Source organism: Thalassophryne amazonica, chromosome 17, assembly GCF_902500255.1.
Source record: "Thalassophryne amazonica chromosome 17, fThaAma1.1, whole genome shotgun sequence".
Classification (NCBI taxonomy): Eukaryota; Metazoa; Chordata; class Actinopteri; order Batrachoidiformes; family Batrachoididae; genus Thalassophryne; species Thalassophryne amazonica.
The window spans coordinates 17,605,494-17,629,676 of NC_047119.1; the positions used below are offsets into that span (position 1 = coordinate 17,605,494).

The following is a 24,183-nucleotide window of genomic DNA, read 5'->3' on the forward strand; positions in this document are numbered from 1 at the left end:
TACATAACTCATGCATATTTCACATAACTTAATACACACACCAATATTGCATATGACCCTATTGCACAGCAGTCTAACACAGATGATTCATGCATAATGCACATATCCCCATACACATATCTAAACTGCACATAACCCTATTGCACAGCAGTCTCACACAGATGATTCATGCATATTGCACATATCCCTAATACACATATCTAAACTGCACATAACCCCCCTATTGCACAGCAGTCTTGCACAAATGGTTCATGCATATTGCACATATTGTTATGTGTCGACGCGGGTTGAGGAGCGGACCTGCGTCTGACAGAACCCAGCGCTAAAAATAACCAGAAAGCGGTTCCAAAACAAAACAATTTATTTTTTACCCTCTTTGGTGCATAACAATGTGTACAAACTAAACAGCGTCTTTCTGGTGGAGTGACTGTTGGCACGCTCTCCAGCGCCCGTAAGGATCAAAGCCCGGCGCTCCTGGACCCAGCCCACCACCAAACACCCCCCAGGTGGACACGACAAACTGACTCTCTGTGAAGCAAAGAAGAGGTGAGGTAAGTCAGCAGTTACAACAATATCTTACAAAAGACACACGCTATCAGCAACACATTCAGGTCTGTATCTTTTTTAACTTTATGCAAATGAGCAGCTTCTCACAACAGGTGGAGGATCACTTATCCGCACGCCACAGCAGTGAGAAGCAAGCTGCGCAATTCTCATCACAATTCAAGTATACTGTGTAACAACACATATCCCTAATACACATATCTAAACTGCACATAACCCTAATGCACAACAGTCTCACACAGATGATTCATGCATATTGCACATATCCCTAATACACATATCTAAACTGCACATAACCCTTTAGCACAACAGTCTTGCACAGATGGTTCATGCATATTGCACATATCCCCAATACACATATCTAAACTGCACATAACCCCCCTATTGCACAGCAGTCTTGCACAAATGGTTCATGCATATTGCGCATATCCCTAATACACATATCTAAACTGCACATAACCCTATTGCACAACAGTCTCACACAGATGATTCATGCATATTGCACATATCCCTAATACACATATCTAAACTGCACATAACCCTTTAGCACAACAGTCTTGCACAGATGGTTCATGCATATTGCACATATCCCCAATACACATATCTAAACTGCACATAACCCTATTGCACAGCAGTCTAACACAGATGGTTCATGCATATTGCACATATCCCTAATACACATATCTAAACTGCACAAAACCCTACTGCACAACGCACAACAGTCTTGCACAGATGGTTCATGCATATTGCACATATCCCTAATACACATATCTAAACTGCACATAACCCTAATGCACAGCAGTCTTGCACAGATGGTTCATGCATATTGCACATATCCCTAATACACATATCTAAACTGCACATAACCCTATTGCACAGCAGTCTCACACAGATGATTCATGCATATTGCACATATCCCTAACACTGGGAGGTCCAAGCTTTTCTCTTCTACCTGTAAAGTCCACGAAGAGTCAAATGACCCCAAGATCCCCCGTGGAGAGCTACTTCTGTTATGTAAACAAGGAAGTCTCAGAACACCTCAGGGGCTAGCCACGTTCTTGTGTTTGCATGAGATGCGCAGTCGGAATGACAGACTCATTCAAGGTGGAGGTGGGATTACATCAAGGATCAGCTCTGAGTCCTTTCTTGTTTGCAGTGGTGATTGACAGGTTGACGGATGAGATCAGACAGGAGTCCCCATGGACTATGATGTTTGCAGATGACATTGTGATCTGTAGTGAGAGTAGAGAGCAAGTTGAGTCTAGTCTGGAGAAGTGGAGATATGCTTTGGAGAGAAGGGGAATGAAAGTCAGTAGAAGCAAGACTGAGTACATGTGTGTGAATGAGAGGGAGCCCAGTGGAATAGTGCAGTTACAAGGAGTAGAAGTGGTGAAAGTAGATGAGTTTAAATATTTGGGGTCAACTGTTCAATGTAATGGAGAGTGTGGTAGAGAGGTGAAGAAGAGAGTGCAGGCAGGGTGGAGTGGGTGGAGAAAGGTGGCAGGAGTGATTTGTGACCGAAGAATATCAGCAAGAGTGAAGGGGAAAGTTTACAAAACAGTACTGAGACCAGCTATGTTGTATGGTTTAGAGACGGTGGCACTAACAAAAAGACAGGAGGCAGAGCTGGAGGTGGCAGAGCTGAAGATGTTGAGATTCTCTTTGGGAGTGACAAGAATGGACAAGATTAGGAATGAACATATCAGAGGGACAGCTCAGGTGGGACGGTTTGGAGACAAAGTCAGAGAGGCGAGATTGAGATGGTTTGGACATGTGCAGAGGAGGGACCCAGGGTATATAGGGAGAAGGATGCTGAGGATGGATCCACCAGGCAGGAGGAGAAGAGGGAGGACAAAGAGGAGGTTTATGGATGTGCTGAGGGAGGACATGCAGGTGGTTGGTGTGACAGAGGAAGATACAGAGGACAGGGTGAGATGGAAACGATTGATCTGCTGTGGCGCCCCCTAACGGGAACAGCCGAAAGACGAAGAAGAAGAAGAAGTGCCTGCTTAGCTGAAAAGGCTGCTGATTTGTGCTTAGGTGGATAAATAACTTTACCCTGAGGGAGAGATGAAATTTTGTTTTCTGAATTGTATTGAAATGCGACAGGTATACTTGTGGCAAATGCAGAAAAGACCTTCCATGGCAGTGTGGGGACTGTCATTGTGAGTGACTGTAACCTGTACCTATTGTATATATTTTGGTTTTCTGGTGTGTTTTTTGGTACATTTTGGTACATTTCAATAAAATCCAGAAAACAAAGTTTTCTTTTGGTGTGTTTTTAGTACATTCCAATACAATTCAGAAAAAGTTTTCTTTTGGTGTGTTTTTTGGTACATTTCAATACAATTCAGAAAACAAAATTTCATCTCTCCCCCCTGGGTAAAGTTATTTATCCACCTAAGCACAAATCAGCAGCCCTTTCAGACATTAAATATGCAAACACAAGAATGTGGCTAGCCAAGTCAGCCCCTCCCCTGAGGTGTTCTGAGACTTCCTTGTTTACATAACTGAAGTAGCTCTCCACAGGGGATCTTGGTCATTTGACCATCCTGTGGGCCTTTAGAGGTAGATTGGTCATTTGACCAGTCCTTGGTCTTCCAAGTGCTAATACACATATCTAAACTGCACATAACCCTACTGCACAACAGTCTTGCACGGATGGTTCATGCATATTGCACATATCCCTAATACACATATCTAAACTGCACATAACCCTTTAGCACAACAGTCTTGCACAGATGGTTCATGCATATTGCACATATCCCCAATACACATATCTAAACTGCACGTAACCCTATTGCACAGCAGTCTCACACAGATGATTCATGCATATTGCACATATCCCTAATACACATATCTAAACTGCACATAACCCTATTGCACAACAGTCTCACACAGATGGTTCATGCATATTGCACATATCCCTAATACACATATCTAAACTGCACATAACCCTATTGCACAGCAGTCTCACACAGATGATTCATGCATGTTGCACATATCCCTAATACACATACCCATATTGCACATACCCCTATTGCACAGCTGTCTCCCACATATGGTTAAAAGGAAAATGCTGACGATATAGTGAATGACAATGAATAAATAACACTGGATAGCAATGTCACCATGACATTAATGCACAATCCTACTACCTATCCCATGAACTATTATTTAAAACTCTAATTGACGTGGGCACAAATGAGTTTGTAAAGCTCTTAAAGTTGCAGCCGGCACATGGGGTGCCCCCCTATAGTTGTAAAAAGGATCGGTGAGGTGAGCAGAGGATGGGAGTGGAGCTGTGGGAAGAAGTGTATTAACTCCACAGCTTCATGCCTGCCACACATCGTGGGCTCAGTGTGCAGATAATTAAGGTTGAGAGTGGACAGCTCCCTACAGCACCAACGTGCCTTGATCGTGCCGAGCTGTGTTCCAGGGCTATTCATTTTTACAAAGGAGGGAACGCTGCAGACACTGGGGAGCTTGGTCGGGAGCTGAGCCGCACCGTGCCACAAATGGGGGGGGGGTGAAAGATGCAGGATTTTATTTGCGTTATTCATTTCAGAGCCGTAGAAATGGTAGGGAAAGACTCCATCACTGGCAACTCATTTTACACAGCGTCAGAAGTTTCTTTCAAGCGGAGAAGCAGCCTCGGCTGCCACAAAAAAAAGGGATAGCTGCTGTAAATGTTGTAGAGAGAAGACATCTCTCTGCTGTTTTTGTACATACTCACTTTTTACTGTTTGCTCTGTCTGACTGCAGTGTTCGTCTACACAGTTTGATTTTCTGTTAGGTAACACTTTTTTGCGCATGACAATACCAACGACCATCTTGAGTGAAGTGCTTGATTATAGTGAGGGTGTTTTCAGACATAATCCCTTTCAAAAGCAATCCATCCCAGTCCTTTTTAAGTGGACTCGCTTCACATATTGTTCACTTTGGAAAAGAGCCATTCTACCAGAAGACTCACATGCTTAAAGAAAAGGAATTTATTACACAAGTTGTTATAATGTACAATGTTCATTTTGACCTTGGTCCCCGTTGCGGCAGTGAGATGAGCAGTGTCTCACGAATCTCGCTGGAGCCCATCCCCGCAACAGATAGGGACAAACTGGTGGTGGTGGGGAGGTGGAGGGAGCTTCAGGCGGCAACTGCAAACAGAAGGAACTGAGTAAGACAATGAGCTTTTAACAGTGAAGCCTGCACTGTATTGGCTCCAGTTATGTTAAACAGAAGCAGCTGCTTTGGATTAAAGTGCGCAGCTGGATTCAGTTAGCTGGTTGAGTAAGGAGCTCATTCATGAATCTTCTGCCAGAACAAACGCTACGCTTCATTTCTTTTTTCAGGTGCACTTTTTCTTCCTCTGGACAATACGCCATCCTTTCAAACTCTGGCCCTTGTAGCTTTGCATCATGGTGCATTTAAGATGTGACAAAATCCTTCACATTTACATGGTACTATATCTGGAGAGCAGGTAGCTCAGAAGGATAGGAGCTGGGCGACCAACATGTAGCCCTGGGTTTGATATCTGGTCATGCTGCCTGTCTGTATCAATAAACAAGAGGTCACTTCCCCAACTACGGCTGAGGAAGTAACCTGTGAAGGAGTGGTGTCCCATTTAGGAGTGGCCATAGACTCCATTTAGAACTTTTATTCTCCTTCATCATCATCTTCATCGGCAGCACAGTGGCTTAGTTGTTAGCACTGTTGCCTCACAGCAAGAGGCCATGGGTGCGATTCCCACCTGTGTGTGGAGTTTGCATGTTCTCCCCATGTTTACATCAGTTTCCTCCCACATTTAAACGCATGCAGGTTAGGTTGAATTAGAAACTTTATAATTGTCCAGGTCTCCCTTGCAAAAGAGGTTTCAATCTCAGTGGGACTAACCTGGTTAAATAAAGGTTAAAATCTTTAATTGTTCATACTAAAATTTGACCAACATTTGTCTATGTGTCTGTGTGAACATACCCCTATTGCTCCCAGGTCCTTTGCTCAATTTCCAACAATCTTCATATGTGGATGACGGTCAGAAGTGCCCTTAAAAGGTTTGTTCAGATTTTTGCACACTGATGTCCACCAAAGTTGATGGCCTGGGCAAGATCAAATTGACCACCAGCAAATAATTGCGGTCACAATTGAAGTTGAACCAAACTTGGTGCATGGTCTTTGAACATTCTGCCCCTGCTGGAAGCACCTGTTCACAACTGGTGGTTGGCTCTCACTGCGGTATTGTATCACTTCCTGTTCTGGAGCACAGCGGTGTTTTGCTGTATCTGTTAGCTGTTTAATCTGCGCAGTTAGATTGATCTAGTTACCTAGATAATGATTTGTTTCACAGTGTAATCTTCACGTGCCTTAACTAAAGCACTCCCTCTGCTGAATCACCTCTAAATTATTTACACATTATTCACTTTGTGTGTTTTTAGGAATCCGCTAGCTTAGCGCAGCTACTAGCTCTTAGCCGGTTTAGCATGGCGGCTTCTCCTGTCTCTCCTGCACTTTTCTGCTCTGGGTGTGAAATGTTTAGTTATTCCTCGGCCTCCTTTAGCAGTAATGGTACTTGTAATAAGTGTAGCTTATTCGTAGCTTTGGAGGCCAGGCTGGGCGAATTGGAGACTCGGCTCCGCACCGTGGAAAATTCTACAGCTAGCCAGGCCCCTGTAGTTGGTGCGGACCAAGGTGGCTTAGCTGCCGTTAGTTTCCCTCTGGCAGATCCCGAGCAGCCGGGAAAGCAGGCCGACTGGGTGACTGTGAGGAGGAAGCGTAGTTCTAAACAGAAGCCCCGTGTGCACCGCCAACCAGTTCACATCTCTAACCGTTTTTCCCCACTCGACGACACACCCGCCGAGGATCAAACTCTGGTTATTGGCGACTCTGTTTTGAGAAATGTGAAGTTAGCGACACCAGCAACCATAGTCAATTATCTTCCGGGGACCAGAGCAGGCGACCTTGAAGGAAATTTGAAACTGCTGGCTAAGGCTAAGCGTAAATTTGGTAAGATTGTAATTCACGTCGGCAGTAATGACACCCGGTTACGCCAATCGGAGGTCACTAAAATTAACATTGAATCGGTGTGTAACTTTGCAAAAACAATGTCGGACTGTGTAGTTTTCTCTGGGCCCCTCCCCAATCGGACCTGGAGTGACATGTTTAGCCGCATGTTCTCCTTGAATAGCTGGCTGTCTGAGTGGTGTCCAAAAAATGAGGTGGGCTTCATAGATAATTGGCAAAGCTTCTGGGGAAAACCTGGTCTTGTTAGGAGAGACGGCATCCATCCCACTTTGGATGGAGCAGCTCTCATTTCTAGAAATCTGGCCAATTTTCTTAAATCCTCCAAACCGTGACTATCCAGGGTTGGGACCAGGAAGCAGAGTTGTAGTCTTACACACCTCTCTGCAGCTTCTCTCCCACTGCCATCCCCTCATTACCCCATCCCCGTAGAGACGGTGCCTGCTCCCAGACCACCAATAACCAGCAAAAATCTATTTAAGCATAAAAATTCAAAAAGAAAAAATAATATAGCACCTTCAACTGCACCACAGACTAAAACAGTTAAATGTGGTCTATTAAACATTAGGTCTCTCTCTTCTAAGTCCCTGTTGGTAAATGATATAATAATTGATCAACATATTGATTTATTCTGCCTTACAGAAACCTGGTTACAGCAGGATGAATATGTTAGTTTAAATGAGTCAACACCCCCTAGTCACACTAACTGCCAGAATGCTCGTAGCACGGGCCGAGGCGGAGGATTAGCAGCAATCTTCCATTCCAGCTTATTAATTAATCAAAAACCCAGACAGAGCTTTAATTCATTTGAAAGCTTGACTTGTCCATCCAAACTGGAAGTCCCAAAAACCAGTTTTATTTGTTATTATCTATCGTCCACCTGGTCGTTACTGTGAGTTTCTCTGTGAATTTTCAGACCTTTTGTCTGACTTAGTGCTTAGCTCAGATAAGATAATTATAGTGGGCGATTTTAACATCCACACAGATGCTGAGAATGACAGCCTCAACACTGCATTTAATCTATTATTAGACTCAATTGGCTTTGCTCAAAATGTAAATGAGTCCACCCACCACTTTAATCATATCTTAGATCTTGTTCTGACTTATGGTATGGAAATTGAAGACTTAACAGTATTCCCTGAAAACTCCCTTCTGTCTGATCATTTCGTAATAATATTTACATTTACTCTGATGGACTACCCAGCAGTGGGGAATAAGTTTCATTACACTAGAAGTCTTTCAGAAAGCGCTGTAACTAGGTTTAAGGATATGATTCCTTCTTTATGTTCTCTAATGCCATATACCAACACAGTGCAGAGTAGCTACCTAAACTCTGTATGTGAGATAGAGTATCTCATCAATAGTTTTACATCCTCATTGAAGACAACTTTGGATGCTGTAGCTCCTCTGAAAAAGAGAGCTTTAAATCAGAAGTGCCTGACTCCGTGGTATAACTCACAAACTCGCAGCTTAAAGCAGATAACCCGTAAGTTGGAGAGGAAATGGCGTCTCACTAATTTAGAAGATCTTCACTTAGCCTGGAAAAAGAGTCTGTTGCTCTATAAAAAAGCCCTCCGTAAAGCTAGGACATCTTACTACTCATCACTAATTGAAGAAAATAAGAACAACCCCAGGTTTCTTTTCAGCACTGTAGCCAGGCTGACAAAGAGTCAGAGCTCTATTGAGCCGAGTATTCCTTTAACTTTAACTAGTAATGACTTCATGACTTTCTTTGCTAATAAAATTTTAACTATTAGAGAAAAAATTACTCATAACCATCCCAAAGACGTATCATTATCTTTGGCTGCTTTCAGTGATGCCGGTATTTGGTTAGACTCTTTCTCTCCGATTGTTCTGAGTTATTTTCATTAGTTACTTCATCCAAACCATCAACATGTCTATTAGACCCCATTCCTACCAGGCTGCTCAAGGAAGCCCTACCATTATTTAATGCTTCGATCTTAAATATGATCAATCTATCTTTATTAGTTGGCTATGTACCACAGGCTTTTAAGGAGGCAGTAATTAAACCATTACTTAAAAAGCCATCACTTGACCCAGCTATCTTAGCTAATTATAGGCCAATCTCCAACCTTCCTTTTCTCTCAAAAATTCTGGAAAGGGTAGTTGTAAAACAGCTAACTGATCATCTGCAGAGGAATGGTCTATTTGAAGAGTTTCAGTCAGGTTTTAGAATTCATCATAGTACAGAAGCAGCATTAGTGAAGGTTACAAATGATCTTCTTATGGCCTCAGACAGTGGACTCATCTCTGTGTTTGTTCTGTTAGACCTCAGTGCTGCTTTTGATACTGTTGACCATAAAATTTTATTACAGAGATTAGAGCATGCCATAGGTATTAAAGGCACTGCGCTGCGCTGGTTTGAATCATATTTATCTAATAGATTACAATTTGTTCATGTAAATGGGGAATCTTCTTCACAGACTAAGGTTAATTATGGAGTTCCACAAGGTTCTGTGCTAGGACCAATTTTATTCACTTTATACATGCTTCCCTTAGGCAGTATTATTAGACAGCATTGCTTAAATTTTCATTGTTACGCAGATGATACCCAGCTTTATCTATCCATGAAGCCAGAGGACACACACCAATTAGCTAAACTGCAGGATTGTCTTACAGACATAAAGACATGGATGACCTCTAATTTCCTGCTTTTAAACTCATATAAAACTGAAGTTATTGTACTTGGCCCCACAAATCTTAGAAACATGGTGTCTAACCAGATCCTTACTCTGGATGGCATTACCCTGACCTCTAGTAATACTGTGAGAAATCTTGGAGTCATTTTTGATCAGGATATGTCATTCAATGCGCATATTAAACAAATATGTAGGACTGCTTTTTTACATTTACGCAATATCTCTAAAATTAGAAAGGTCTAGTCTCAGAGTGATGCTGAAAAACTAATTCATGCATTTATTTCCTCTAGGCTGGACTATTGTAATTCTTTATTATCAGGTTGTCCTAAAAGTTCCCTGAAAAGCCTTCAGTTAATTCAAAATGCTGCAGCTAGAGTACTAACGGGGACTAGAAGGAGAGAGCATATCTCACCCATATTGGCCTCTCTTCATTGGCTTCCTGTTAATTCTAGAATAGAATTTAAAATTCTTCTTCTTACTTATAAGGTTTTGAATAATCAGGTCCCATCTTATCTTAGGGACCTCATAGTACCATATCACCCCAATAGAGCGCTTTGCTCTCAGACTGCAGGCTTACTTGTAGTTCCTAGGGTTTGTAAGAGTAGAATGGGAGGCAGAGCCTTCAGCTTTCAGGCTCCTCTCCTGTGGAACCAGCTCCCAATTCAGATCAGGGAGACAGACACCCTCTCTACTTTTAAGATTAGGCTTAAAACTTTCCTTTTTGCTAAAGCTTATAGTTAGGGCTGGATCAGGTGACCCTGAACCATCCCTTAGTTATGCTGCTATAGACTTAGACTGCTGGGGGGTTCCCATGATGCACTGAGTGTTTCTTTCTCTTTTTGCTCTGTATGCACCATTCTGCATTTAATCATTAGTGATTGATCTCTGCTCCCCTCCACAGCATGTCTTTTTCCTGGTTCTCTCCCTCAGCCCCAACCAGTCCCAGCAGAAGACTGCCCCTCCCTGAGCCTGGTTCTGCTGGAGGTTTCTTCCTGTTAAAAGGGAGTTTTTCCTTCCCACTGTCGCCAAGTGCTTGCTCACAGGGGGTCGTTTTGACCATTGGGGTTTTTACGTAATTATTGTATGGCCTTGCCTTACAATATAAAGCGCCTTGGGGCAACTGTTGTGATTTGGTGCTATATAAATAAAATTGATTTATTGATTGATGTATGAGGCCACCTTCATAGGATCACACTACAGAACCTTTGTGATGCCAAAGGTCACTCATTAGGATCAAGGTGTAAACGCTGGATCTTTTAGATCTGTCCTGGATGGAAGAAACTCTGTTATTACAAAATAACAGTTTAATCAGTTTTTCAGGTGAAGTTAGACAGATGTGGGTCCTCAACAGACAGAGCTCATGCAGGAGCTTCATCCAACAAGGACCTCGAACATGTGTGATCAAAAAGGTTATGTCATGTTTTTAGGTCATGTGCTCCCTAGGTTAAAACTTGAAAGACACAAAAACAAGACCTTGGGTTGGCGATTCAACTGATCAACCACTGCCTGTTGTTACGTCTTTTATATGATAACGGAAGGCTAGTAATTACAAGATGTGCTTCTGTGCAGAAAAAAAGATTTTAACAAGAACACAGTGAGTCACTGTGCAGATACCAAGAACATACTGACCCAGTGCAAATGGGCTGACTGTCATTTCTCCCAATCTCACGTAACCTTTAGCAGGAATGTATCAAAGTATTAACATGGGTTAAAGTGTTGAAATCAATAATATTATTTAACATACATGTTTCTAGCTATTACCAAAGGTCATGTATACCTGTTTGTTAGCCTTCTCCTCCTAGGTCCTTTTGCTGATTTCTATCATGCTTGGTATGTCAATTAAGGTTGACACCAAATTTGCCCTTGAAGAATTCATTATTTAAAAGGTCAAGGAATTTGATTTGGCACAAATGTAGTACACACTCTTGTAGAGTCCAGAATGGCCCTGGCCAGGTTAGTCAAAGGTCTGTCACGTGAAGCATAGGTGTGTCCTTGGCTTTCGCCAACTGCTGGGCCCCTCACTAATGAGGCACCTACAGCTGGATTATGTCCAGAGTAATGTGCCACATGGCCAAAATGTTACAAATAAATTTCAATGAAGCGCAGTGTATTTGAAAATTACTTCTACAAAGTAAGTGGAAGTATTACTCAATGTATTTCAGTTTATTCAACACTAGCCAATCAAACTTATCTTAATTGAAACAATTATTGACACTTGAATGATTTGATTTACTGCAACTTAATTGGTTCAAGGGTAATCGTTTTTGTCAAACAGTTTGAGCTGGACGAACATATCTATTTTAGCAGTGCTCCCGAAGTCTCCCTATGGGGTTGAGTAGCGTTCATGTCTCTGTACAAACCTTCACCCAGTTTGAAATTGCATGATCAGAGATTGTTGAGGTGCTATGGTGTCGTTCCCACAGGGATGTGGCAGCACACAACAGGAATCGTGCAATCCTCAATCAGTCAATCAACATGAAAATCACTGCTCCATTTATCAGGGAGTGCTGCCGTGCATATTTCAGACCATAACTTTTGGTTTTACAATGTAGAAGCTCATTTGAATGCGGTAGTTACACACGGCTTAATCAGAAACGAATCATGAATGCTGAAAAGCAATGAACTTGAAGGTACTGGGGTGTTTTTGTGTTTAGACTGCAAAAATCAAACAACCATCAGCAAACTTCTATCAGTTTTGGACAGGCGTACGTCTCAGTGTGGCTCTTTTTCAGAGGACTGAGATCTTTTGGAATTTTCTCAGTGTCCAAGAAAATACCATCTAATCAGGAGGAAGAGGAAGAGCCTCTATTGTCATTGTACATACATACAATGAAATTTGTCCTCTGTCTTTAAACTGTCCTAGTTCTAGTTAGACACAATCCAACCACTAGGAGCAGTGGGCAGCCACAGTCCAACTCCAGATGTAGAGACACTGCCTTGGTCATGGGTAGAGAAAGGAGCAGACCCTAAATAAGGATGTTTTTTGATTGTGTGAGGAAACTGGAGTGGCCGGAGGAAACCCACACAGACACAGGGAGAACATGCAAAGTCCACAATCTGAGTTGACTTAAAGAAGGGCTAGCCTAAATATAATTATTTTTTTTCTGATAAAACATAATAAAAATATGCATTTCTCACCCTTTTTGTTTTTGATGATTAATAAATCCATAAAATAAAAAATTATAAAATATACATCTGATTGGTCAGGCATTTTATGCCGTATGGGTGCGGGGCACTGATCTGTATATATTACTGGATAGCTCATTGGCCCACACACTACAGTCCACTGAAGCAAACTGGCTGCCATCTTACCACTCCCAATTTATGCGGGGCGCGTATAGACGGCTTATTAGAACGTCAACAATTTCAAGTAATAACTGAGCTGATTCTCTCATTTACTTATTTTTGTTCTTTGCATAATGTAAGATTGATCGCTCCTAATCCATGCCTGGTATGATTAGCTATTTGATTTATTTTCTTTCTTTCTTTTATTACTATGACACTTTCTTCCCTTCTATTCTTACTCACTCGTATCTCACTGGGACAAATATTCAATTCTAAAAATTGTCATTCTTTAATCAAAGTTTATACAAGTTTTATGGAATCATCAGTAAGCTTTCATATATATATATATATATATATATATGTGTGTGTGTGTGTGTGCATTAGTGCCATATAGTGAACAAAAATGGATGGATAACAAAAGTCATGGTGGATAATCCAGAAATAGTGTTTTTTTTTTGTTTTGTTTTTTTAAATAGTTGCATTAAAAGAATAAAACGCAACTTAACTAGCTACAGGAGAGTTAGTTTTCCCTCCAGTGACAACATTTATTACACACAGCTCTATGAGCTTCAGCCTAATATAAGTAATAAAGCTCATAGCAACAACAACTAAAGCTTCAAAACTATGCACAAATAGACCTAATAAATGTCTTAAAATAGTTCCTCCAACACAAAACACAGCATGTGGCTACACATGTTAAGTTAAAAAGCCACTTATTATTATTATTATTATTATTATTATTATTATTATTATCTTTGCCTATATGCTTGAAAAAGGGATAGAACTCTTCGAATTATTGTTCCTTACTTCCTATTTCATTTGCGCAGTTTCTGGCTGCACATGAAGGTATTTTTAACAAAATTACAAAGAATAAAGTTGCGTGTGCCTCATTAAAGATCAATAGAAAAGAGCGTTCAGGAGCAGAACATTGGAGTGGTAATATGGCGGCCGGTTTGCTTCAAAAATATCCAGTAGCATATAGAGATCAGTGGTGCAGGGCCCAAGCTCCCGCCTTAATGTATCCACACTGAATTCTGTGTGCAAGAGAGGGAGAATGTCAGTAAGACGGACTGACAAGTTTCACAAAGTTCAGGTGCGATCAACGCGACTGTCACAAATAGCATCTGTTTCTGGGTAAACTTGGCCAGCTGTTTATACGCTTGTCTAAAAATAGAGTCTGACTCATTCACGTATAGATGCACCCACTAATGTGACGGCAACCCACAATTCCTCACTGACTGGAAAGTCCCCACCTGACTGGAAAATCACTAAGGGCCCTTGGGCAAGGCCTTTAATCCCCTATTGCTCCCGGTGTGTAGTGAGCACCTTGTATGGCAGCACCCTGACATCGGTGTGAATGTGAGGCATAATTGTAAAGCACTTTGAGCGTCTGATTCAGATGGAAAAGCGCTATATAAATGCAGTCCATTTACTGACTTGTCCCTCTGAGAATGGGTTTGAAACCAAAAAAAAACTTGTTAAAAGACACTGCGGTCCCAACATTATTTGTCTTCATTAAGTGTGTAAACGCAGGGCGAACCACAGCCAACATAAGCCCCGGTAACATGATACAAATTCAAATATAAAGTCTTATATTGCCTGTTCCTTTCAGTCTGATTCATCATAAACGCTGAACAAACTACAGGGAATTCCCAGCACCAATTAGGCTTACGTATTTCCTTGATTCAACGCCTGACCTTGAATAGGGACCTGCCTCATTTAATGACTGGGTCAAAACATCATCTGAAAAAATAAACGCATGCCTTAAATAAGCGCCGAACATTATGCCTTGGGGCAACTGTTTGTTGTGATTTGGCGCTATATAAGAAAAAAAGTTGATTGATTGATTGATTGATTGATTTAAAAGATTACATTTGGCCGAGTCACTCTTTTTTGTTAGTCTGCTGCGGAGTGGTACCTCCTAAAGCCTGATTCATGCATCTGCCACTGTGTAACTCTGTGGTCATGCAGTGATGCTGACGTGTGTGTGAGACCTTTTTAAAGTTCTCCATTGTATCTTTATGTAATTTACCATAGGAACAGTGGCTTATTCTGGATCGATATGTCCCTCAACGAGCTCCACTTTTTGTATAATCATCAACCACCAAGCCAATCGTACGTAAAATGTTTCTCCATGAATTGCAGGTGATTTGAGCATTTTTTTTCAGACTCTGTGTTGTAAAATTGGTCTTATTTGCGGACTTTTCTGCCAAACATATTTGATCCATGATCGAAAAGTAAAAACTATTAAAATGTGATGGGAGAGGAAAGAGTGAAAACATAAAAGTGACCAATCACAGTCCTGATGGTCTCTGTCGTTTAGCAGGTGTGTGTCAGCCTATGGAGAGGGTTCGGAGCCCCACAGAGGGCTCTGATCCAAAGCTGTTGTTTTTAGTTCACCACACCCACGGATATGTGTGAAACTTAACATCATATTACAGTGCAGGCAGCAAGCAGCATTTTGTTAATAATCACCAGCCTTGACTTATGCCCTGCCTCGTTTAGGCATCGGGTCTGAGCACAGTTTGAAAAAAATAAAATAAAATATGGTACCCACCTTCTTCAAATCGGTGAGTGTCCATGCTGAACTTCATTTCATATCTCTGTTGTGACTGGGAACGTCCAGACTGCTCTGTCCGGTACATGCGAGGGATTTTTAAAGGGATACATTACAATGGGGTGGGCGATTTGTCCAATGTGAGCGAAAATCTGTTATACAAAATCCAGTGTTTATTACATGGAAAACCATACAAACATACTTTTGCTTTTGTCCGGTGAGTGCGAATATCCAGTTTATACGACAACGGTTTAGGCGAGTTTTACGGTATTAACAACCCTGTGATTTCAGATTTATTTATTTATTTGTTTTATTTTTGGGTATACGCTGGTGTGTGTTATGTGCTGCTCAAATCACTCATGGCTTAAATGCAGAACGCCATCTCATCATCTGCTTCAGCTGAAAGTCTTTAAGTCTGTACGTGAGCATCATCCACAGGTGCTGCAAGTTGTTAGGCCTGCACGTGAACATCCTCCACAGGTGCAGCCAATAGTTCTGATGAGGGTGAAGGACTCTTCCGCCAGCACCTTCTCCACAGAAAAAAACAGTTTGCATACCACCTGGAGAGCAAAGAAAAGAAAACAGCACCCAAATGTCCAGCCAAACCCCCCAACACACAACAGTACCCCCCATCAACGAGAAGCCTCCCGGCGACCGAACAGACCAGGCCCGAGAACAGCACCTCCCTCCGGGGTCCACGACAGGAAGCAGACGGTGTAACGTCCCCAAAGTCCACAGCAGACAGCAGGACAGGGCACCGCGGCTGGAAGGCCGGCTGGCATCAACAAAACCCCAAAAGAGTCCCAAGTACAACCTAACACACAAGAAAAACACAAAACCCATCCAAACCCTCCCCAGGGGACCGTCCCATCCAACCCCGGGAAGAAAAGAAAAACTCCCAAATCCAATAACCCAACATAGCCCCGACAACACAATACAAACACAATTTCACAAAGAAAAATAACAAACAACCCCTCCAGATGACGTGCAGAGCTCAACACCCCCCAGAAGACCTTTACCGCCAGCCAGAATCCCACAGAGGTCCCCAGGTATACATGGAGCAACAGCGCCCCCCAGAGGACCGTACCATCAACCCCAGGAGGCACCCTCCCCACAACCCAGGAACCCCGGACCAGGCCACACTTGGCTAGTCGGCCCCAAAATCAATTCCCCCCCAGAGGACCGTCCCATCAACCCTGGAGGTGGAACCTGGAAGGAAACATAAAAAACACAAAAATCCAACCCCCGGCGGACTCCACTAAACCACCCCGGGGGCAAAGAAAACAACCGGAAACCCTGTTACCCTCCCCAGCACCCCAGATTACTCCCAGAGCCTATCGTCAGTACAATTTCGGCGAACGGCACAAAACTACCAAGCCGGGGAAGGAAACAGGAAAAACTAACCCAGTCCCATCCCCTAAGTGCAGCGGAAAACCGGAAATACGTCTGGTGCCCCTAAACCGACCATACCATCAGCCTATCGGGAGGGGTGGAACTACCGAAATGGCGAACGGCACAGATCGGCCCACCACTCCGACTGAGGTACGTTCCCGCTGCACTACACCCTGGTAACGCCAATGACGAACGGTCAAAGGCCCACCAGGGCTGGAGTGGAACCGGGTGACAACTAAACCCCAAAAAACGCCCCTGACAACCCCCCCCCCCCCCCCCCCCCAGGCGCAGAGGTTTTCTGAGAAGTGCTCAGCGTAACCAACCTGCACCACCCCACAACCCAAAAGACAAACGGTCTTAGAGTACGTGAGGTTGGGGTTAGGGAAACAGGGAAATAAAAAACAACAAAACAAAACGACCCAATCCACAAACAAAAATTACCTAAGTTCAAATAATGAAGACATACGATTACCTGAGTCCGGCCGAGCTCCGAACTGCCAGTCGTTCACCCAACCAGAACAGCCTCTAATTCCCTAAACCCTTTATAACCCCTACATGAAAACAAAAACAGACCAAATAACTAAATAACCAGAGGTCTGCCCCCTTTTTTTTAATTTTTTTTTTTATATATATTATGCCTGTCCAAAAACACCTGGAGATACGTCATCGTTATCTTTCTTGACGCTTATGTGACCGGGGCAATATGGCTGTTTCAGCTCATCCGAGCTGCATGGGCTCATCTGCAAGAGGAGCCAGAGGTCCCGTCGGAGGAGTCTCAGTGGGGCGAAGAAGAGGCGGCCCTGATCTGTGTCGGGGAAAGCCCCGAGACGGAAAGACCCACTCAGATGTCCGCCCTCTCTCGCGTCCACGCTCCTTTATCCGATCATCTAGATGAATAACCAAAGATATTAGCTCATCTAAATCTTTTGGTTCATCACGGACTGCTAGCTCGTCTTTTAATAAATCGTTCAAACCATACACAAACACTCCTGTCAAAGCTGCGGCATTCCAACCGGACTGAGCAGAAAAAATTCGGAAATGAACGGAATAATCCGCCGCACTCCGCCTCCCCTGCCTGAGATTCAGCAACCATTGGGCAACGGTATTTGTTTTCATCGGATCGTCAAAAAACAATCGGAGCTCCCGGGAGAAATCCTTAAAGGATCCTAACAGTGGAGAGTTATTGCTCCACAACGCAGTGACCCAAGCTAAGGCGTCACCTCGAAGCTAATTTGTCACATATGAGACACGGCTACCATCAGAAGAGAAGGAAGCCGGTCGCTGAGCAAAAACCAGAGAACACTGCATCAAAAACAGAGCACAGGCTTCAACGTTTCCCGCATAAGGTTCCGGATGACAAATAATTGGTTCGGAAGCTGACTCTCTGGGTGACGGAGTTATCTGCACCGGTATCGATGGTGCCGCAGCTGGAGCAGCAGGAAGCGGAACGGCTTGCGCTGCGAGCTCCGTAACGCGGGCATCTGTTTGTTTAATTTGGTTTGCGAGATGCTGTAATTGCTCCCATATCTTCTCCAAGTGTTCATGAACTCTTTCCACAAATGGAACCGCTTCTGCCGCTGGGTCCATTTAGTACTGGCCGGGAACTACTGTTATGTGCTGACGCGGGTCAGAGAACCGAACCAGCATCTGACAATGGCCCAGCGCTAAATAACCAGAAGGCGGTTCCAAGAAACAAATTTATTCCCCCTCATGTGCAATAATTCGTGTACAACATAAATAGTCAGCTGTCTTGGCAAGGTGAAGGACGGCGCGCTCTCCAGCGCCCAAATGGATCAAAGCCCGGCACTTCTGGACTCAGATTCACCGCCGAACACCCCCCAGGTGGATACGACAAACTGACTCTGTGAAGGACGGAAAAGGTGAGGTAAGTCAGCAGAGCTACAACAAATATCCTTCAGAGACACACACTATCAGCAACACATTCAGGTCTGAATTTAAGCCTTATGTAAATGAGCAGCTTCTCACAACAGGTGGAGGATCATCAATCCGTATGCCACGGCAGTGAGAAGCAAACTGCACAATTCTCATCAATGTTCAAATATACTGCGTAACAAAACACCAAATTACTATTAACTATTATTCAGACGATAATCACCTCTGATGTGTGCTGACAGCATGTGTCCCTCACCCGTCCTCCTTCACAGGCACGATGTGTCAAACCCTGGCGCGGTCCTCAGCGTCTCACAACCGAACGTCACAAGGTCGAGTTCCCGGCAATTCTGCTCAAATCACTCATGGCTTAAATGCAGAATGCCATCTCATCTGCTTCAGCTGAAAGTCTTTAAGTTTGCACGTGAGCATCATCCACAGGTGCTGCAAGTTGTTAGGCCTGCACGTGAACATCTTCCACAGGTGCAGCCAGTAGTTCTGATGAGGGTGAAGGACTCTTCCACCAGCACCTTCTCCACAGAAAAAAACAGTTTGCATACCACCTGGAGAGCAAAGAAAAGAAAACAGCACCCAAATGTCCAGCCAAACCCCCCAACACACAACAGTGTGACTTGTATAAGTGCGTATAAGTCATATGGCCTCCCAAAAAAAAAAAAAAAAAATGAAATAGCAACTTATACTTTGGAAAATACAGCAAATGAAATTTCACCAAACCTTTGAATTTGGTTGGTTCAACTTAACTTACCTGGCAGAGAACAAAGCAAATCACATTTACTCAACCAGTGTTGTATAGTAACAAAGTAAAAATACTTCACTACTGTACTTAAGTACGTTTTGGGAGACTTTGTACTTTACTTGAGTTTTTTTTAATTCAGCTTACTTTCGCTTTTACTTCACCACATTTCCGACCTTAATTGCATACTTCTACTCCAATACATTTTCTATGCGCCATGCCATTACTCATTACAAAAAAAAAAACACAGACACACACACACCCACCCACACACACACACACACACACACACACACACACACACACACACACACACACACACACACACACACACACACATATGAAAAAGTCATGTTTTCACCCAGAGACAGGCATGCCAGGTAGGCTTTTTTGCAGTTGCGCACTTGCACACTTGTTTGTCAGGAAAATGATAATTTCTCTACATTGATTACAGACCTGCAGCTGGTCTGTAATCAACTTTTCTGCAGCGCGGTTTTGCTTTGAACATTGAACCAATCGAAGCAGTGATACGGATCGAAGCAGTGCTTCGATCTACGATTCGTGGATTCATTGTTTATTTCGCTTTATCCTAAAATTTCCCTAAAACCCTGTAGAGCATATGTCTGTGAGTAATATTTAATATTTTTATGTTAAACTGACCTGTTATGGTCTGAAACAGTTGATAGATGTATTTTATAACTTAAAAATGGGACTGATGCTAACACGTTAGCATGTCTATGGCGTTTTCAATGTTAAAGTTAGCATTAAGCTGTTCTCATCAGAACGTTTGTGTTGATTTGTTTTCTGTATAAATAATGGCTCAGCGTTCATTGTCGTAAAAGAGTCAAATTGTAATTTTTTTAATTTATTTTTATTCAGAAATTAATAATAATAGCAACAACAATAATAGTCTACATAATAGACAATAATAGTCAATAATAATAGACTAATAATGTTACAATACAATTTCAGAGAATGAGACAAAAAGAACCTAATGACACAAAAACACAACAGAAAAGATAAAACCATGTAACAATGAAAATAAATAAATACATATAGAAATAAATAACTGTTTCCTGTGAACACCTAGTGAGTAGCCTACTCTCGTTTAGGCTTTGAAACCTTGTTCCTGAAGTGTTTTTGTGTGATGTGCACAATTTTCAGTATTTTGACTAATGCTACCAGTCATTTACAAGCCTAGATAAACTTTGTAATATAAAAAAATCAGTCTGTTTTTTATTATTAACCTTTACTTGTACTTTTACTTTCAATACTTGAGTACATTTAGTTGTACATTATTGGCATACTTAAGTACAATAAATACCAGATACTTTAAGACTTTTACTTGAGTAGCATTTCAATCAGTGACTTGAACTTCTACCAAAGTCATTTTTTTAATGGGTATCTGTACTTTTACTTAAGTGTGATTTTCCGGTACTTTATACAACACTGTACTTAACTACCTAACATCATGCTTTACTAAACTTGAGTTACTGTTACTGTAAAAGTCTCATGGCGTTTACTCAGTAATGGCCGAGTTATAATTTCTTAAAAAGATCCATACAAATTGCTATTTTTTAAAAGTTAAACCAGTGTATTCTTTTTTAGTATATGCAGCCTTCCTCATATCCTCAACCGAGGGAGCCCTCGCTATTTCCAGCACCTGAGCCATGATGAGAAACTCCAGCTAACTAGGCCACTGCATAATAAGCCAGAATAGAAGCAAAGTAATACAGAAAAAGAAAGAGGGAATGCACACTCAGCGCTTAACTGCTGACCAAAGTCATTCTGCAGGCAAATATTGACCCTATAGGTTATTCCATTACTGCAGATGCTGTCATTTATTAATGCTTACGTTTATCTATAGCATCTGCAGAGGTGCATCAGAGTTCACATCTCATTTGCTTGAGAAGCCCCAGAGCTGTGCAGTCATGTGACTGACAGCGCACCTGTCTGACTTCTTTGTTGGTGTGCATGTGTCAGCTGCAGTCACGGGATTCCTCCCGGTGCCGCGGCGGTTCTGCGGTCCTCAGCATTTCAGCACTTGATTCACTTTGTCAGCAGCTTGATTATTGTGGAGCAGGGCGTGCAGGCTGTGGGTGTCCTTATTGCTTCTCTTTGATACTTCTTTTCTCCTTGTAACTTGCACTTTTGTAATGTGATGTTTGAACGTTTTGCTCTCTGTCTCTTTTTTTTCTTGCGCTGTAGTGTTGAACACGACTTTCGTCTGCAGGAAGGGCAGGTGGTGCGCACGTGGAAGGTGGGCGACCCTCCTGAGGGTTCTCCGCAGACCACCACTCCCCAACCCGCTACGCCCCAACACCAAGACTCCCCTCCACCGGCGCAATCCCCGGCCGCCACCACTGCTGCCGCCGCCACCAAGAAGACCAGGAAGAAATGCTTCTGGTTCCTCTGAGACACTGCAAAGAGACATTTTGATACTGTGACGCACCGCATACACTTCCTACAAACACAAATAATTAACTGTGGAAATCTGAGTGAAATAAGAGGTAGAATACGGCTGCCGGTGCGCACAATGTTCCAGCTCGTGAAATGCCTCTTCAGCACTTACAGGTTTGATACTGCTGCAGGGAAGCAAAAGTGCTGACGTCAAATAAAAGCAAAAGTTCACACCACAATATGACTCGCTGTTAGAAAACAATTAAGAGATATAAAGAGAAAACACAGCAGGTGGACTCCGGGGAGGGTGGAGACTGCATATTTGTATAAAAGATTAAATAAAAGATTATATAATTGCAAAATACAGCTCAAGAGCAGATTCATCATTAATGGACTAATGAGGGTCAGAACACCAGCTTTTATACCGAGAAATGTTTCAAATGATTATTACGATCTATATTCAGAACTTTTAATATAGTGTAATTCATTAAAAAATGTCTATATGTTGTTCATATTGCACACAAACACATCAGTGATACATTTACAAAAACTAAAGTACATACAGTATGAAGTGATATAATGAGTGAATTAAGTTCTGTACAATTCTGAGCGTGTTCTGCTTGGATGATATATTTCAGATATGGATTACTGCTGTATAAAAGTATTTTACCACAGCTGGATGGTCTGTTGTCATTTGCTTCATGACATATAAAGGGAATCAGGCTGTAACTGCACGGCACGTGTAAAACGAAATGTGCAGAGTGGACGTTAAATCAAGTTAAATGTATTTATATAGAGCAAAATCACAACAGGCATGATCTCAAAGCACTTACAGCAGGTCTGAATAGTACTTTGTTCCCTGTGCTGGCAACAGCGAAATGCTTAGACAGGCAAAATGTAGATGAACGGGTCAGTATGTCCATCCAAGCAGCTTTTATAGACAAAAACTCAAAAACAATAAATGCTATTACCTCACAACTCACAACATTAAAAAGAGTATGTCATGAAGATGAACTGATTAGTTAATGGTGAACTGTGATGCACCAGAAAATAAAAAAAATCCCAAAAGCAACTGTTTTTACCTACATAATACCAATTTCATGTTTTGTCATTACCCATAATGCAACATTTCACAACACAACAGTGCATGCACACAAAGTCACTGGATGAATTCTGTTTTGCCACCATTCTCCTTACACTGAGTTATTTTCTTTCTTTCCTTGTATATTGGAGCAAAAACACACAGACCTAAAATTCTTGACTGTTGCAATTTTCCTTGCTGAGAGTCCTGAAAGCTTTGGGGACTTTACGTGAGCAATATGCCTAAAAGATCTGAAATATTAGTGTTGTTGAACTTTTAGCATCAGCTGGACAGTTCAAGAATCTATATCCGTATGACATTATGAGTCTCATATTTAAAGGCAGCAGTCAGTGCAGGGTCGTATGTGCACTAGCGTGCACGTTGCTGGCACAATATTGTTTGCACAATATAATTTTCAAAGATGCAACATCCATCCATCCTTGCTTCCATCGATATTCCATTGACACGGTGACAAGTTTAGACTGAAACAGGAAGTGCCAAAGTTTGAGTTCACAGTGAAACAGGAAATGTCAAATGTTGAACACTTCCTAGCATGGGCGGACACCCCAGGTGCCACCCCAGATGATTGACATGTCACAGCACTGCACATCTGGTTGAAAAGAGCCAGCAACATTTTGAAATCGGTGACACATATTGACTGCTAGATCCCTCCTGTACAGGTCTAATCCACCTTAGTAGAAAAAGAAAAATGTTGTCTAAACCGTGGACTCCTAATGACACCACAGTCATATTGGTGAGTAAACGACCGTATTTTATGCCAGAAATGAGGTCCAGGTTGTTAAAAGTGGTATTTCTCCTTTAATTTGGGTTATATATATATATATATATATATATATATATATATATATATATACACACACTCAACAAAAATATAAACGCAACACTTTTGGTTTTGCTCCCATTTTGTATGAGATGAACTCAAAGATCTAAAACTTTTTCCACATACACAATATCACCATTTCCCTCAAATATTGTTCACAAACCAGTCGAAATCTGTGATAGTGAGCACTTCTCCTTTGCTGAGGTAATCCATCCCACCTCACAGGTGTGCCATATCAAGATGCTGATTAGACACCATGATTAGTGCACAGGTGTGCCTTAGACTGCCCACAATAAAAGGCCACTCTGAAAGGTGCAGTTTTGTTTTAGCAAGAGTGTGACCACAGCACCAATATACAATATGTGCCAAAATAAGACAGAATATAAGATAAAAAATGACATATGAAATATGAAAGGCTGTGTGCAACAGAAAAACAGAAAGAAAGAGAAACAGAAAAAAAAAAAACAGTGCAGTGGGAGGAGTGCTCCCAAAGTAATCTTTCCAAATCAGTAATCAGATTAAAGTTACTTCTCCAAGTCACTGTGTGTTACTATTATTTTTACATTGTGGATCAATAGCAGCATTAAACTTGGTCCGTGGGCAGGAGGTCGGGGTTCGACTGAACAGCCCACTTTAAGCGAGCTGTGAGCTTTTCATCCATGGTTTTCTGCAGCAGCTACAACTTGTCCTCACCTCTTAAAGCACGGTGACAACAGCACACCTGCACTGAGCTTTACAAAGACATTT

General features: G+C 42.1%; 1 protein-coding gene across 3 annotated transcripts in view; it reads left to right on the forward strand.

Moving 5' to 3' along the window:
- Window positions 1–21,651, forward strand: part of LOC117529166 (mucin-2) — a 115,358-nt gene extending 93,707 nt beyond the window's left edge. For all 3 annotated transcript variants that reach the window (XM_034191868.1, XM_034191869.1, XM_034191870.1), the window contains one exon: window positions 21,323–21,651. In XM_034191868.1, coding sequence (XP_034047759.1) covers window positions 21,323–21,530 — 208 coding nt within the window. In that variant the 3' untranslated portion in view covers window positions 21,531–21,651. The remainder of the gene's footprint in view (window positions 1–21,322) is intronic.
- The last annotated feature ends 2,532 nt before the right edge of the window (window positions 21,652–24,183 follow it).